This window comes from Saccopteryx leptura, chromosome X (genome assembly GCF_036850995.1).
Source record: "Saccopteryx leptura isolate mSacLep1 chromosome X, mSacLep1_pri_phased_curated, whole genome shotgun sequence".
Taxonomy (NCBI): domain Eukaryota; kingdom Metazoa; phylum Chordata; class Mammalia; order Chiroptera; family Emballonuridae; genus Saccopteryx; species Saccopteryx leptura.
Window position 1 is genome coordinate 63,832,641 of NC_089516.1, and position 17,280 is coordinate 63,849,920.

At 36.4% G+C, this 17,280-nt stretch overlaps 1 protein-coding gene across 1 annotated transcript in view; it reads right to left on the reverse strand.

Annotated features, from left to right (window-relative positions):
• CHIC1 (cysteine rich hydrophobic domain 1) overlaps positions 1-17,280 on the reverse strand; it is a 71,715-nt gene that overhangs the window by 22,520 nt on the left and 31,915 nt on the right. Inside the window, exon 3 of the mRNA XM_066356189.1 lies at positions 16,279-16,434. Coding sequence (XP_066212286.1) covers positions 16,279-16,434 — 156 coding nt within the window. The remainder of the gene's footprint in view (positions 1-16,278; positions 16,435-17,280) is intronic.

Consider the following 17,280-nt stretch of genomic DNA (forward strand, 5'->3'; position numbering starts at 1 on the left):
GCAAATGACAAGTAAGTGTGAAAAGTTTCATTGCATCATTTGACAGATTTTCAGAACATACTACACCCAAGGGCCATGGCCATAATCCACTACCAGGTGCTAAAGTGAAACCAAGTTTTAAATACTCCTATCATAGTGCCAAACAAAATTTCCTTTTCTTTTCTTGGTTTTTGTTGCACCTTCCAAATTAACAACACATTTTTAAAAAAATTTGAAGCATTTACTTGGCTTACTTTTGGTATCATTACTACTATTCTTTTTTTAAAAAAATTTTTATTCATTTTTATAGAGAAGAGACAGAGAGAGAGAAAGGGGGAGAAGCAGAAAGCATCAACTCCCATATGTGTCTTGACCAGGCAAGTATGGAGTTTTGAACCAGTGACCTCAGCATTCCAGGTCGATGCTTTACCCATTGCACCACCACAGGTAAGGCACTACTATTCTTTTGACTACTGTTTTTGCTTTTGAAGAAGGATAAAATGTTTTGTTTTTTGTTTCATTTTGTAGGGTTTAAAACTTACAGCACCTGACCTGTGGTGGTGCAGTGGCTAGAGCATGGACCTGGAATGCCGAGATTGCTGGTTCAAAACCCTGGGCTTGCCTGATCAAGGCACATATGGGAGTTGATGCTTTCTGCTTCTCTCCTCTTCTCTTTGTCTCTCTGTCTCTCCCTTCTCTAAAATGAATAAATTAAAATAAAATCTATAGAGCTATTTTGCTTGACCTGTAGTGTTGCAGTGAATAAAGTGTCGACCTGGAATGCTGAGGTTGCTGGTTCAAAACCCTGGACTAGCCTGGTCAAGGTACCTATAAGAATTGATGCTTCCTGCTCCTTCCTCCTTCTCTCTCTTTTTATCTCTCTCTCTGTCTCTCCTCACTAAAATAAAAAATAAAAAGTATTAAAAAATGATCCACCTTCCATCTGGCAACTTAAAAAACTTACAGCACAATGACACTAAAATACACAATAATTTATTTGCAAACAATCTGGACAAATTCTAAAGAAGTGAGTACATGCTTAACTATTTGTGCAAATGTGAAAAAAAGCACTACTTAGGAAGGGTATTAGAAATGGAAACATAAAACAGATAAAGTTTTATCATGCTGCACATGACAGTGTATTATGGTACAAGCTGGTACTTGGCTTCTAAATGCCACAGGTAAGATGCATTGAATGCCACATAAGTTTGTCAGAATGCTGTTTGTGCAAGTTTGAAAAAATTAACTATAGAGTGAGGGGGAGTTAGAGCCTGCACATAACCTAGCCAACTGGAAATGAAAACATGCAACAAATAGTTTTACCTTACTTTGCATAACAGTGCAACATGGTACAAGCTGCTGGTTGATTTCCAAACTCTATATGTATGAGAAATTGAATGCTACATAAGTTTGTATGAATGCTTCTTGTCCTTGTGCATGATTTGTAAATGCTCTGCATGATGTGAGTGGTTGTTTTAATGAGCCTACAAGTTCCAAAGATATCTAAGCCAACCTCAATAGTATTTTCTTATTGATAATATGGGCTGATAAGTGGCAATCACCATGAAGATAAGTGAATTCAACTAAGATTATTGAGTCTATACTCTTCATACAACATCAGGGTGTTTAACTCTTGCATAGCGGCACAAAATTTTCACTCTGGTGTAGTGGGCCACAGACCAGCAGATTAAAAATACTGCTACAAATTTAACAAAATTCCTACCAAAACACCAATGACATATTTCACAGAACTGGAAGAAATAATCCAAAAATTTATGTGGATCTACAAAAAACCTGAATAGTCCCAAAAATATTGAGAAAGAACAAATTTGGACATATTACAATACCTGATATGAAACTATATTACAAAGCCATAGTAATAAAAACAGCATGATACTGGCATAAAAATAGACATATAGACCAATAGAACAGAAGATAGCTTAGAAATAAAACCACATATATATAGTCAATTAATATTTGACAAAGGAGGCAGAATAAAGAACAGGGAAAAAATGGTCTATTCAGTAAGTGGTACAGGCAAAACTGGAGAGAGAAATGCAAAAAATGAAACTACACCACTTCCTTACACTATATACAAGACTAAACTCAAAATGTTTAAAGACTTAAAATTGAAACCATAGCCCTGGCCAGATAGCTCAGTTGGTTGGAGCATTGTCCCGAAGTGCAGTAACCACTGGTTTGATCCCAGGTCAGGGCACATACAGGAACATGTCTCTTTCTTTCTCTATCCTTTCCTCTCTCACTAAAATCAATAAATAAAAAAATTAAAAAAAATGAAACCATAAAACCTAGAAGAAAACAAAGGCAGCAAATTCTCTGACAGTGTTCAGTGTAATATTTTTTCAGATATATCGCCTTGGTCTAGGGCAGTGGTTCTCAAAGTGTGTGCCAGGGTGCACTGGTGCACCCTAGAAGATTTCCAGGTGCACTTTATGGTATTTCAGAGAAATACGTGCCTTTTGGGGACCAAAAACCCAACAGGGATTTGGGAGTCTAGATTTTTGGGGGACAGAGGTGTGGGGAATTGGCTGTAAGCTGACAGTCTGCAAAACCCCCCGCCTCTCTTGCCTGATTAGGTTGAAAAAAGGCTGTTAAGCTGTGGTGCTGGATTGTTTACACTACCCCCCATGTTCCCCAGAAAGACTGGAGTTAAGTTTCTTCTATCCTTTGTTTGGTGTAAAGTTAAGATGATATGTATGGTGGGGGTTTTCTGCACATGGTAAAATTCTTTGGTTGCCTTGGAAACATGATCAAAGATCTCATTGATTTGATAATGGCCCACTTTGCCTTATAAATAAAACAAGATGTGGTTTTGGGGCACGCTTTGTTCTTGCCAGCAGCAATTACAAGGCCCTCCCGACCCCCCGTATTTTCTTAATTACACACCATTCCCACTTGGGACCTGGAATTGTTAGCTGTGCTGATTCATGGTGTGCCCAGATATAAAAATAAATAGTTACTCTATTATACCATTTCATTACAGAAGTACCGCTTTTTGTTAACACATTATTATTATATTTATTACTAACACATCATTATATTCTTTTTAGATAAATACACCCAAATAAAATGGGTAGATTTCCAAAAAGAAGCATGATATTAAAGAATCCGATTCTGGAAGTGAGCTAAAGTTAAGTGAAAATAAAATAGGACTTGAAGGTTGATGGGCAGAAGTTATAGCATTTTCCATCACTTAATACTGAACAATACGATTGGATTAGAAACCCATTCATGAAAGCTTCAAATGATTTTGGATTAACATTAACAGAAGAAGAACTGGCAGGTATATCCACTGATCGTGGATTGATGATTAAACATAAGGAATTGTCTCTTGAAGCCTTTTGGATTTCTATAAAAGAAGAATATGTGGCAATATTTTAAAAAGCTTTGAACATATTACTACAATTTTCAACAACCTATTTATGTAAATTAGGATTTTCTACCCTCAACACAATTAAGAGTAAAAAGAGAGGAATTCTTCAATGTATTGACGAGGAAATGAGAGTTTGCCTTTCAAATCTATGCCCAAACATTGAAGAAATCACTAGGACACATCAGGCTCATGTTTCTCATAAGCACAAGAATGAAAAACTTAAAACTTAAACACCCACACCAGGACCTGCTGAATTTACTAAATCTTACTAAGACTATATCTATATATATAAAAAGATAACTTTTTTGTCGTTTCTTTTATTTTTTCAACCCCCTTTTTTATGAATTCTAAAAAGCATAACTCAAAAAATGTAACATAAAAATGTTCTTTAATGTCAGAATAAATATAATTTTGTTGTACTTATTTCATTTCATTACCATAAAAGCACGCTTGGACTTTATATATTTTTCCTTTAATATTTGACTTATTATAACATACTTCTCTGAAATTTGTATATAGTGCTCCTACAATTATTTGTAGGATTTTAAATGCACCCCAACTTCAAAAAGTTTGAGAACCACTGGTCTAGAGTAAAAAAAGGAAAAATTAACAAACAGGATCATATCAAGTTTTTGCACAGCAAATTAAAACAAAAACAAAATAAAAAGACAACCAAATAAATGGGAGAACATATTTGTCAATTATATATTTAACAAGAAGTTAATATTTAATATTTATAAAGGACTCATACCACTCAACACCAAAAAACAAAACAATCCAATTTAAAAAAATCATCAGAGTATCTATACAGACATTTCTCCAAAGAGGACATACAGATGGCCAAGAGGTATATGAACTGATGCTCAATGGTCACTAATTTTCAGAAAAATGCAAATGAAACCACAAAAAGGTATCACCTCACACCTGTTAGAATGGCTATCATCAATAAATCCATCAATAACAATTGTTGGCGAGGCTGTGGGGAGAAGGGAACTCATCAACTGTTGGTGGAAATGCAGATTGGTGCAACCAATGTAGAACACAATATGGAGTTGCCTCAAAGAATTAAAAATGGAACTACCATACGATCCAAGATTCCAATTCTGAGGATTTATCAAAAAACAAACAAAAAAACCCAACAAAACCTCAAATCACTAATTTGAAAAAATATATGCATCTGTATGTTCATTGCAACATTATTTACAATAACCAATACATGTGAATAACCAAAGTGTCCCTCAGTAAACGAGTAGATAAAAAAACAGTGGTACATATATGCAATGAAATATTACTTGGTCATGAAAATGTATTAAATTTCACCATTTGCCACAACATGATGAACCTAGAAGGTTATTATTCTCAGTGACATATGCCAGTCAGATAAAGAGAAATACCATATGATTTTAATTATATGTGGAATGGAAAAACAAAATAAACAAACATAATTGAAACAGACTCATAGTCACAGGGAGTTGACTGATGATTGTTAGAGGCAGGTGGAGGGGCTTTAAGACACTGAGAGAAAGATGTGAAAGGATTAAGGAGTAAAAGTTAGCAGTTATAATATAGTTATGAGTATGTAAAGTATAGTACAAGAATATAGACAATCATACTGTGATAACTAAGTATGATGTCAGTTGGGTAATGGAAATATTTGGAGGGGAGAACATTTCATTCTTTATATGATTGTCTAATCACTATGCTCCACATGTGAAACCAAAATAAAATAATATTGAAAGTAAAAAGTTAAATTTTAAGCGCAGGCAAAGAAGGACATTACATAATAACAAAGGGATCAATTCAACAAGAGAACATAACCCTTGAAAGCATTTACGCACCCAAAGCAGCAAAATATACAATCTTTTCAAGTGCATACGAAATACTCCAGGATGGACCACATGTCAGTTTACAAAATAAGTCTCAATTTAAGGAGACTGAAATCATATTAAGCATCCTTTATTACCTCAAAGGTATGAAACTATAAACCAATTACATTAAAAAAAAAAAAAAAACAACCCTTGAAAAACACACAAACATATGGAGGTTAAATAACATGTTTCTAGACAATTAATGAATTAACAATGAGATCAAGTAAACAATTAAAAGCTAACTTGATAGAAATAAACATGGAATCATAATAACTCAAAATCTATGAAAGACAGCATAAGCAGTCCTTGGTGGTAAATTCATAGCATTAGAGGCCTACCTACCTCCAGAAACAAGAAAAATCTCATGTAAAACAATCTAAGCTTAGGCCCTGCCAGTTAGCTCAGTGGACAGAGCATTGGTCTGGAGTATGGATGTTTTGGGTTTGATCCCCAGTCAGGGTACACGAGAATTGATGATCTGCTTCTCACCCCCTCTTTCTCCCCTTTTTCTCCCTCTTCCCTTCCTGTAGCCAGAGACTCAATTGGTTCAAACATGTCCTGGGCATTGAGGGTGGCTCGGTTGGTCCCAGTGTGCAAGCCTCAGGCACTGAGGATAACTCTGTTGATTCAAGCATTGGCCCCAGATGGAGGTTTCTGGGTGTATCCCAGTCTGGGTGCATTTGGGAGTCTGTTTCACTATCTCCCTTTTTCTCACTTAAAAAGAGATAAAAAGAATCTAAGCTTACACCTACAAAAACTAGAAAAAAAACAACAACGCCCAAAGTAAGGAGAAGGAAGATAATAGTAAAGACCTGGACAAAAATAATAGAGTCCAAAAATGACAAAAAACCAATAAAACCATGAAATGGCTCTTGGAAAAGACAAAAAGATTGCCTGACCTATGGTGGCGCAGTGGATAAAAGCGTCGACCTGGAATACTGAGGTTGCCGGTTCAAAACCCTGGGCTTGCCCAGTCAAGGCACATATGGGAGTTGAAGCTTCCTGCTCCTCCCCTCCTTCTCTCTCTCTCTCTCTCTCTCTCTCCTCCCCCTCTAAAATGAATAAATAAATAAAAATAATTTTAAAAAAAGAAAAGACAAAAAGATTGATAAAACTTTAATCACAATATAAAAAAAGTTTTTTTTATTGCATTCGTATTCTTCAAGGAGTTTTATGGTTTTGAGTCTCACATTTAAGTATTTAATCCATTTTGAATTTATTCTTTTATTTGGTGCAAAAAGGTGGTCTAAGTATCATTATTTTTTTGCACATATTTGTCCAATTTTCCCAAAACCATTTATTAAATAGATTGTCTTTACCACATTGTATATTTTGACCTCCTTGTTAAATATTAATTGACTATAAAGGCATGGGTTTATTTCAAGGCTCTCTGTTCTGTTCCATTTATCTGTATCCTGGTATTTATGCCAGTACTATGCTGTTTTGATTACTATGGCCTTGTAGTATACTTTGATATCAGGTAGTGTGATTCTTCCAACTTTGTTCTTCTTTATCAAGATTGCTGTTGATATTTGGTGTCTTTTGTTGTCCTAATAAATATTTGGAATATTTTTTCTTTTTTTTTTTTAATTTTTATTTTATTTATTCATTTTAGAGAGGAGAGAGACAGAGAGAGAGAGAGGAGAGAGAGACAGGGGGGAGGAGCTGGAAGCATCAACTCCCATATGTGCCTTGACCAGGCAAGCCCAGGGTTTTGAACCGGCGACCTCAGCATTTCCAGGTGGACACTTTATCCACTGCGCCACCACAGGTCAGGCGGAATATTTTTTCTAAGTCTGTAAAATATGCCATTGGTATTTTAATAAGAATTGTGTTGAATGTACAGATTGCTTTGGGTTGTATGAATATTTTAAATGATGTTAATTCTTCCTATCCATGAACATGGTATATGTTTCCACTTATTTTATCTTCTTCAATTTATATCTTCAGTGTCTAATAATTTTCCAAGTACAGGTCTTTTACATCCTTGGTCAAATTTATTCTTAGGTATTTTATTCATTTTGAAGCAATTGTGAATGGGATTGATTTCTTAGTTTCTCTTTCTGATAGTTTATTATTTGAGTATAAAAATATGGCTGATTTATGGATATTTGTTTTGTATTCTGCTCTTTACTGAATTAATTTATCAGTCCTAGTAGTTTTTTGGTGGAAGCTTTAGGGTTCTCTATATACAATATCATGTCTTCAGCACATAATGGCAGTTTTACTTCCTCCTTTCTAATGTGGATGCCTTGTATTTCTTCTTCTTGTCTGATTGCTGTGGCTAGGACTCCCAATACTATATTGAGTAAGAATGGTGATAGAGGACATCCCTGTCTTGTTCCCAATCTTAAGGAAAATGATTTTAGTTTTTGCCCATTGAGTATGATGTTCGCTGTGAGTTTGTCATATGCAGCCTTTATTAAGTTGAGGTACATTCTCTGTGTTCTCACTTTGCTGAGAGTTTTTATCATTAATGAGTGCTAGATTTCATCAAATGCCTTTTCTGCACCTATGGATATGATTATGTGATTTTTATCCTTCATTTTGTTTATGTGGTATATTATGTTTATTATTTGTGGATACTGTACCAACTTTGCATCCTCAGAATAAATTCTGCTTGATCATGGTGCATTATCTTTTTAATATATTGCTTGATCTGAAGTGCTAATATTTTTTTGAGAATTTAACTTCAGTCATATGTGGAATCTATTGAACAAAATTAAGTAAAAAGCTAAATAGAGACAGACTCATAAGTAGAGAGCTGGCTGACAGCTGTCGGGGGGTGGCTTTGGGAGAAGGGTGGAGAAATTGAACAAAACAGGATGAAAAAAGGAGAAAAACTCAGACACAGAAAACAGTGTGGTGATTGCTAAAGTTGGTGGAGGTGGAGGAGGGTATAGGGCAGGGGTAGTCAACCTTTTTATACTTACCGCCCACTTTTGTATCTCTGTTAGTAGTAACATTTTCTAACTGCCCACCGGTTCCACAGTAATGGTGATTTATAAAGTAGGGAAGTAACTTTACTTTATAAAATTTATAAAGCAGAGTTACAGCAAGTTAAAGCATATAATAATAATTACTTACCAAGTACGTTATGTTGGATTTTAGCTAAGTTTGGCAGAATAAATCTTTATAGAACAACTTACTATAGTTAAATCTATCTTTTAATTTATGCTTTGGTTTCTCCGCTACTGCCCACCATGAAAGCTGGAATGCCCACTAGTGGGCGGTAGGGACCAGGTTGACTACCACTGCTATAGGGGGTTCAAAAGATGATGGACTGAGACATGACTTGAGGGTGTAATACACAGTATAGTATACAGAAGATGTGTTGTAGAAGTGTGCACCTGAAACTTGTATAATTTTTTTAACCAGTGTCACCCAAATAAATTCAACTTAAAATATTGTGGACAATTAAAAATAAATCATAGATATGAAGAAAAGACTGACAACTGTCAGAAGGGAAGCAGGTTGGGGGGTTGGGTTAAAATGATGAAGTTTTGGATTAAGCAAAGAGAAAAACTTTCCTAAAATTAAAAAAATAAAGCAAATCTTATAGAAACATTTCCAAAAGTAAAAAGTAAATTAACATTGCAAAATAAAGATAACTACAGTTAACATAATGCACAACTTCTTAGTTGTATTAATTTGTTTTTTTGATAAAACACTTTTTTTTAACTTAATTTTTATTTTTTTATTTATTCATTTTAGAGAGGAGAGGGAGAGACAGAGAGAGAGAGAGAGAGAGAGAGAGAGAGAGAGAGAGAGAAGAGACAGAGAGAGAGAAGGGGGAGGAGCTGGAAGCATCAACTCCCATATGTGCCTTGACCAGGCAAGCCCAGGGTTTCGAACCAGCGACCTCAGCATTTCCAGGTCGACGCTTTATCCACTGCGCCACCACAGGTCAGGCGATAAAACACTTTTAATTGTTCTGATTGCAAAAAAATAAAATAAAATAAAAGAAGATATAGTATCCAAATAAATAAAATCAGAAATGAAAGCGTGAAAGTGACAAGGGACACCAAGAAATACAAAGTATTATAGTTAAATACTATGAAAATATTATATATGAATAGATTGGAAAATCTAGAAGAAATGGATAAATTCCTAGAAAGATGAACTTTCCAAGACTGAATTATGAAGAAATAAAAAGTCTAAACAGAATAAGTACAACCCCCCCAAAATCAAAGTAGTAATCAAAACACTCAACAAACAAAAGTCCTGGACTGAATTTTACCAAACATTCAAAGAATTAAGACCTATCCTTCTCAAAGTATTTCCAAAAATTTAAGAGGAGGGAAGTCTCCAAAGCTCATTTGATGAGGTCAGTGTTATCCTGATTACAAAACTGGACAAAGATTTAAAAAAAAAAAATATACACACACACACACACACACACACACACACACACACATCAATATCCTTCGTGGACATAAATGCAAACTTCCTGAAAAGAATATTAGCAAATGGGATCCAGCAATACATTAAAAAGATCATACACCAGTAAGTGGGATTTATTGTAAAGATATAAAGTTGGTATAATACCTACAAATCAATGAATGTAATACATCACACAGACAAAATGAAAGATAAAAACACATGATCATTTCAATAGTTGTAGAAAAAGCATTTGATAAAATCCAGCACCCATTCATGATCAAAACTCTCAGCAAGCCCTGGCCGGTTGGCTCAGTGGTAGAGTGTCGGCCTGGCGTGCAGGAGTCCCGGGTTCAATTCCCGGCCAGGGCACACAGGAGAAGCGCCCATCTGCTTCTCCACCCCTCCCCTCTCCTTCCTCCTTGTCTCTCTCTTCCCCTCCCGCAGCCCAGGCTCCATTGGAGCAAAGTTGGCCCGGGCGCTAAGGATGGCTCTGTGGTCTCTGCCTCAGGCGCTAGAGTGGCTCTGGTCGCAACAGAGCGACGCCCCCTGGTGGGCGTGCCAGGTGGATCCTGGTCGGGAGCATGCGGGAGTCTGTCTGACTGCCTCCCCATTTCTGGCTTCGGAAAAATACAAAAAAAAAAACAAAAAAAAAAACCCCCAAAAACTCTCAGCAAGGTGGGATTACAGGGAACATACCTCAACATAATAAAGGCCATCTATGACAAACACATAACTAATGTCATACTGAACAAAGAAAAGCTAAAGGCATTTTCTTTAAGATCAGGAACAAGACTGTGATGTCCAGTTTCACCACTCTTATTCACCATAGTACTGGAAGTTCTAGCCACAGCAAGCAGACAAGAAGAAGAAATAAAAGGAATCCAAATTGGAAAAGAAGTAAAACTGTCTTTATTTGCTGATGACATGATACTGTACATAGAAAACCCTAAAGATTCTACCACAAAACTACTAGAACTGATAAATTCAGTAAAGTAGCAGGATATAAAGTAAATATACAAAAATCAGTTCCATTAAAATATTTTTTTCATTGATTTGGGGTGGAAGGAGAGACAGAGAAAGAAGCACCAACTTGTTCTTCCATCTAGTTGTGCATTCATTGGTTGCTTCTCATATGTGTCCTGACTGGGAATCAATCCCTTGACCTCAGTGTGCCAGGTCAATACTCTGTCCACTGAGACACCTTGCAAGGGCCCATTTCTATACATCAATAATGAAATATCAGAAAGGGAACCTGAGAAAATAATCCCATTTACAATCGCACCAAAAAAAAATACCTAGGAGTAAATTTAACCAAGGAGGTAAAATAACTACTTGAAAAACTATAAGGCATTAAAAAAAATCAAAGAAGATACAAATAAATAGAAGCATATATTGTATTTATGGATAAGAATTAGCATCATTAAAATGTCCACATTACCCAAAGTAAACTATAAATTCAACACAATCTATAGATTCAATACAACCTCTGCTAAAATACCAATGGTGTATTTTCCGGAATTTAAAAAAAGAATCCAAAAATTTATATGGAACCACAAAAAACCTGTATATTCTCAGTAATATTGAGAAAGAACAACAAACTTGTCACTAAACAAGCCTCAAGATATTTGAAGATATTAAAATTATACTATTTTCTCCAATAATAATGGAATGAAACCAGAAATCATAAGAAAAGGAATAAAACCTACTCATGTTTTGAGACTGAAAGAATATAGTCCCTTACCTCTGAACATCACTCTCAATTTAGCAAATATTATAGTAAAAAAGGAAAGGTTAAAAGTTATTTCAAATTTAAGGATGGTGGTATGATGAGGCCTGAAAATTGAATATAAGATCATTGTTATTTCAGTGGTAAATGTAAAAACAGGTAAATAAAAACCTTCATTTCATATATCATGTAGCCATAGAATCTGACCACAGCTAAGAGAGACTAAGGAGTAGCTCAGGGCACCCTGGTGTATATTTCTTTTCTTCCACCTAATTGGCTAGAAAAAATGTCCAGTAAGTATACTAGCTAAAAAACATATTCATAATTCAAACTGTTTATATAGAAGTTCTTTTCTTGGATACATTTTACAACCACTAGTTCACACAGCAACCTTGTAAGACAGGGCAGAGTAGTATTATTTCCATTTTAACTTGTGGAGAAACAGACATGACTAAGCTAGATACCTCATTAGAGCTGGCTGGAGCAGAATGGCAAATTATCTGGCCTGCTGCCTGTTTTTTTCTTTTTAATGCTTATTTATTTATTTGAGATAGAGAGAGGAACATCAATCTGTTCTTGTACGTGCCCTGACCAGGCAACCTCTGTGCTTCAGGAAGATGCTCTAACCAACTGAGTTATTCCTAACTGAGTTATCTGGCCAGGCCTGCTGCCTGTAAGAAGAGATTATTTTCCTGGTTGTGCCATTTACTGTGTGACACTTGTAAAGTCACTTCACCGCTCTGGATCTGTTTCTACACCTGTAAAAAGTTAAGAGAGCCTGACCTCTGGTGGCGCAGTGGATAAAGCGTCGACCTGGAAATGCTGAGGTCGCAGGTTTTGGTTCAAAACCCTGCACTTGTTGGGTCAAGGCATATATGGGACTTAATGCTTCCTGCTCCTCCCCCCTTTCTCTCTTTCTCTCTCTCTCTCTCCCTCCCTCCCTCCCCCTCCCTCCCTCCCTCCCTCCTCTCTAAAATGAATAAATAAAATTTTTAAAAAAAGTTTAAAAAAAGTTAAGAGATTTAGGGTATATGAATGCTAATCATCTTTCCAATTAAATTATTATAGTCCTATATAAAAGATTTTCAATCTTTTCATCTTATGGCACACATGAACTAATTGCTAAAATTCTGTGACAACCAAAAATCTATTTTTTACTGATCTTACAAGAAAAATATGTATGCCTGATCAGGCGGGGGCGCAGTGAATAGAGCACTGGCCTAGGATGCTGAGTACTCAGGTTCGAAACCCCGAGATCGCCAGCTTGAGTGTGGGCTCATCAGCTTGAGCACTGGGTCATTGGCTTGAGCGTGGGATCATAGATACAACTTCATGGTCGCTGGCTTGTGCAAGGGGTCACTTGCTCTGCTGTAGTCCCCCAGTCAGGGCACATATGAGAAAGCAATCGCTGAACAATTAAGTTGCTGCAGTGAAGAACTGATGCTTCTCATCTCTCTACCTTCCTGTCTGTCTGTCCTTGTCTGTCTGCCTGTCTCTCTCTGTTCCTCACTAAAAAAAGAATATATATATATAATTTTGAATCATTCACACCAGAAGACTATTGTTGTGTTGGTTGTTATTTTTTTTATTTGACAATTTAAGGGGAAAGAGGTCAGTATCTCTGACTAGTCAGGTAGCACATCTTTTAAAAACCCTTGTGGCACACCCAGTTGAAAATCACTGATCTATACAACTTAGTTTATAGATTATAAAGCAATAGTGAAGGCATAAAGATTCTTAAATTGTTGTATTTTCATTTTTATTTCTCCATTTGGATGAAAAAGCAGCGAAAATCTTAAAAGTAATACCTCAATTTTGTAGGTAAGGAAACTGAGGCTCCAGAAAAAACAGTATCTTGCAGAAGTTTACTAGTATATGCTTACTGATTGTCTGCTGTGTTAACAACATAGCATGTACAAAACCAAGGGCCAAAACTATAAAGAATACAAAGTAAGGCAGATAATGTAAATGCTCAATGATTCTGTGCTGAGCCAGAGACGACATGACCTATTAAAAGGAGCAGCTACCACTCAGGTAGAGCCAATTGCTGAAATACAGACATGTGGGTCCAATACTGCCAGATCATTAGATTTTTAGAAGAGAGGCTAGAATGTTTCAAATTTTATTTTGAGTATTCCAATTTTTAATTGATTCAAAGGTTTAAAAACAATGTTGGCTGGTCCATAGAATGACAGTTTGAAAATATAAACTTAAAAAAAAAATCAACAGATTGAGGTTGCCGGTTCGAAACCTTGGGCTTGCCTGGTCAAGGCACATATGGGAGTTGATGCTTCCAGCTCCTCCCCCCTTCTCTCTCTCTCTCTCTCACTCCTCTCTCTCTAAAAATCAATAAATAAAATAAAAAAATATCTTTAAAAAAAAAATCAACAGATTAGCACCTGGCCTGTGATGGCTCAGTGGATAGAGCGCCAACCTGGAACATTAAGGCACACACAACAAGCAACCAATAAATAGCTACAGTGAAACAACTACTTCTTGTTCTCCTCTCTCTGTAAAATTAATAAATAAAATCTTTAAAAATATGGACAGATTAGTGATCTAAGAATATACTGATACCTCAATTTCAATGTGAATTCTTCATTAACCAAATTAATGGGGAATAGGGAGAAATTGCAGCATCATTAACAATATAATTTTCCATTGAATATTATTCTATCAGAAGTGCTCATAGTAAAATTATATGATGAAAAAATTGCTTTTCTTTATTTCAAGGCCTTTGGTGAAGGTGTTAATAAATAAGCAAAGAGTAAACAGTCCACCAGAATAAAGACATTAAATAATAATAAAATGAAATAAAATCTGTTCTTACTGAAGAAATTGAAATTGTATTTGTGTGATGAAAAATCCAAATATAATTAGTGCACATTGAAGCCTGACCTGTGGTGATGCAGTGGATAAAGCATCGACCTGGAATTCTGAGGTCACCAGTTCAAAACCCTGGGCTTGCCTGGTCAAGGCACATAGGAGAGTGAATGCTTCCTGCTCTGCCCCCCCTTCTCTCTCTCTCTCTTCTCTCTAAAATAAATTTAAGAAGTCTTAAAAAATTAATGTACACTGAGGCTTTAAAAATAATGGGGATGGATAGGACTTACTGATTTGTAACTTTTAGAAAGATATGACAATTAGTGAAATAAATTTGCTGTCATTTTTAACTTACAGAAAGTCATTTGAGAATACTGTACATGCTTTAATAAATAATAAGCTAAGCTCCATTTAATAATGTCTTTTTTAAAGATTTTATTTATTTATTTATTTTAGAGAGAGGAGAAGAGAGAAAGAGAGAGACAGGGAAGTGGGGAGGAGTGAGAAGCATCAACTCTCGTATGTGCCTTGACCAGACAAGCCCAGGGTTTGGAAATGGCGACCTCAGCGTTCCAGGTTGATGCTTTATCCACTGTGCCACCCCAGGTCAGGCTCAGCTCTATTGAAAGTAAGTCTCTGACCTACCGATAGTTACCAAGGGAATCAATACAATGTTTAACTTTTCTATTCAAAAAGTCATAGGGGTGGCAGTATTTTATTATTTGTTTTTTTTTAAATTTTTTTCTTTATTTTTTATTTATTCATTTTAGACAGGAGAGGGAGAGACAGAGAGAGAGGAGAGACGGAGAGAGAGAAGGGGGGAGGAGCTGGAAGCATCAACTCCCATATGTGCTTTGACCCGGCAAGCCCAGGGTTTCGAACCGGCAACCTCAGCATTTCCAGGTCGATGCTTTATCCACTGCACCACCACAGGTCAGGCCTTGTTTTTTTTGTTTTTTTTTTTTGTATTTTTCTGAAGCTGGAAATAGGGAGAGACAGTCAGACAGACTCCCGCATGCGCCCGACCGGGATCCACCCAGCACGCCCACCAGGGGCGACGCTCTGCCCACCAGGGGGCGATGCTCTGCCCCTCCGGGGCGTCGCTCTGCTGCGACCAGAGCCACTTTAGCGCCTGGGGCAGAGGCCAAGGAGCCATCCCCAGCGCCCGGGCCATCTTTGCTCCAATGGAGCCTTGGCTGCGGGAGGGGAAGAGAGAGACAGAGAGGAAGGAGGGGGTGGGGGTGGAGAATCAAATGGGCGCTTCTCCTATGTGCCCTGGCCGGGAATCGAACCCGGGTCCCCCGCACGCCAGGTCGACCGGCCAGGGCCTGTTTTGTTTTTTTTAAAGTAGACAGTAAGGAGAACAGGAGAAAGATGAGAAGGAGAAATTGAGTATTTCTTCAAAACTTTTTGGTCTTTATGAAACAACTGCACCACTAGTTATACAACCAGAAAGGGCTGTGATTTTGAATATGGTTCAGGTTAATTATTATTTATAAGTTTAATTGAAATCATTAATGTAGTACAAGGAAAAGAAATTCAGGTAAAATGAATTAATTTTCCTCATTGGTGTCAATTAAAAAGTTTAAAGATATCTTTCCACTGGGGGGGAAAAACATTCATAGACTGTAATAACATTTTAAAGAAAGTGAGATTGAGATAATAGTCTTAAATTAGTGACTTAACTAGTAATGTCATGTTAAAATATTGTTTCAACATGTTCAAAACTCAGCAGCACTGCAGCCTCCCACAAACATTGTAGTTTGCTCTCACTTCTGCATTTCTTCATATCAGAAGAATCTCTCCTGTATACATGTAGCTTGGAAATACTTTAAATCACAGATTTGGGTTTTATAAAAAGAATAAGTAGATTTATTTATTTAATTACTCTACTAATAATGCATTTATTTAAAGTGATGGAAAGTCATATTAAGTTATAAAGTGTTGATAAACTTTGGACAAATGACTTAATCTCTCTGTCCCTGAGTTTATCTTTAGAATGAGTAAGATTGTTATGAGAAATAAATAAATCATGCAACATACTTGGCACAAAGCAAGTGCTCAATAAATATTAGTTCTTATTATACAATAAAATAGTTACTTACCCTTTTGTTGAGACAAATAACAGGCCACAAGCTGCAACCCAGTGTGCAACAACAGCAGAGACAACCACACAGCAGCCATTTCACATTGACTGGAAGAGTCTTTTTCAAGCATGCATTCACACGGCCAATGCTTGTCTTAAATTCTTCTGGGGCAACCTACAACAAGGGCACAATCTTTAACAGTTTGTGGGCAACTATCTAGTGTTTATCTATACACCTAAAGAAAATGTTTGTTTTATTACAAGTACTTTAAAGAATTACATGTTTAAATATATTTTTTTCCTACCTTCCACAAGAAATATGTATCACGTATTCCTGGATGACATTAGAAAGCAAAACCAATATAATTTCATGTTTACAGAACTTATTCTGATATTCAAAAAAATCTTTGAAAATTACTAGTAATAAAATTGGTAGTAAAGGATACTCATTAAGTAGTTTTCTTACTAAATATTCTCAATATTAGAGAAATAATATTTATAGTTTCCAGTCACTGACCAGAAGTTGAGGAAGATTAGAAATATAACATAAAAATATGAACTTACATACTAGAGGAAATGGAATTAAAATGAGACCTTGGCAATATTCCTTGATTACTTTTCTTTTTTAGAGAGAAAGACAGGGACAGACAGACAGGAATTGAGAGAGATGAGAAGCATCAACTCATAGTTGTGGCTCTTAGTTGTTCATTGATTGCTTTCCCATATGTGCCTTGGATGGGGGGTTCCGGCTGAGCTAGTAATTCCTTGCTCAAGCCAGCGACCTTGGGCTTCAAGCCAGCCATCTTTGGGCTCAAGCCAGCAACCATGGGGTCATGTCTATGATCCTATGCTCAAGCCAGTGACCTTGGGGTTTTGAACCTGGGTTCTCAGTGCCTCAGGCCAAAGCTCTATCCATTGAGCCACCACCTGGTCAGGCCTTTGATTAGTTTTTAAAAGACAATTCTCAAACATTTTCTCCCTGACAAATTAGCAACATCATTTTATCACTTGCTATTGTTTC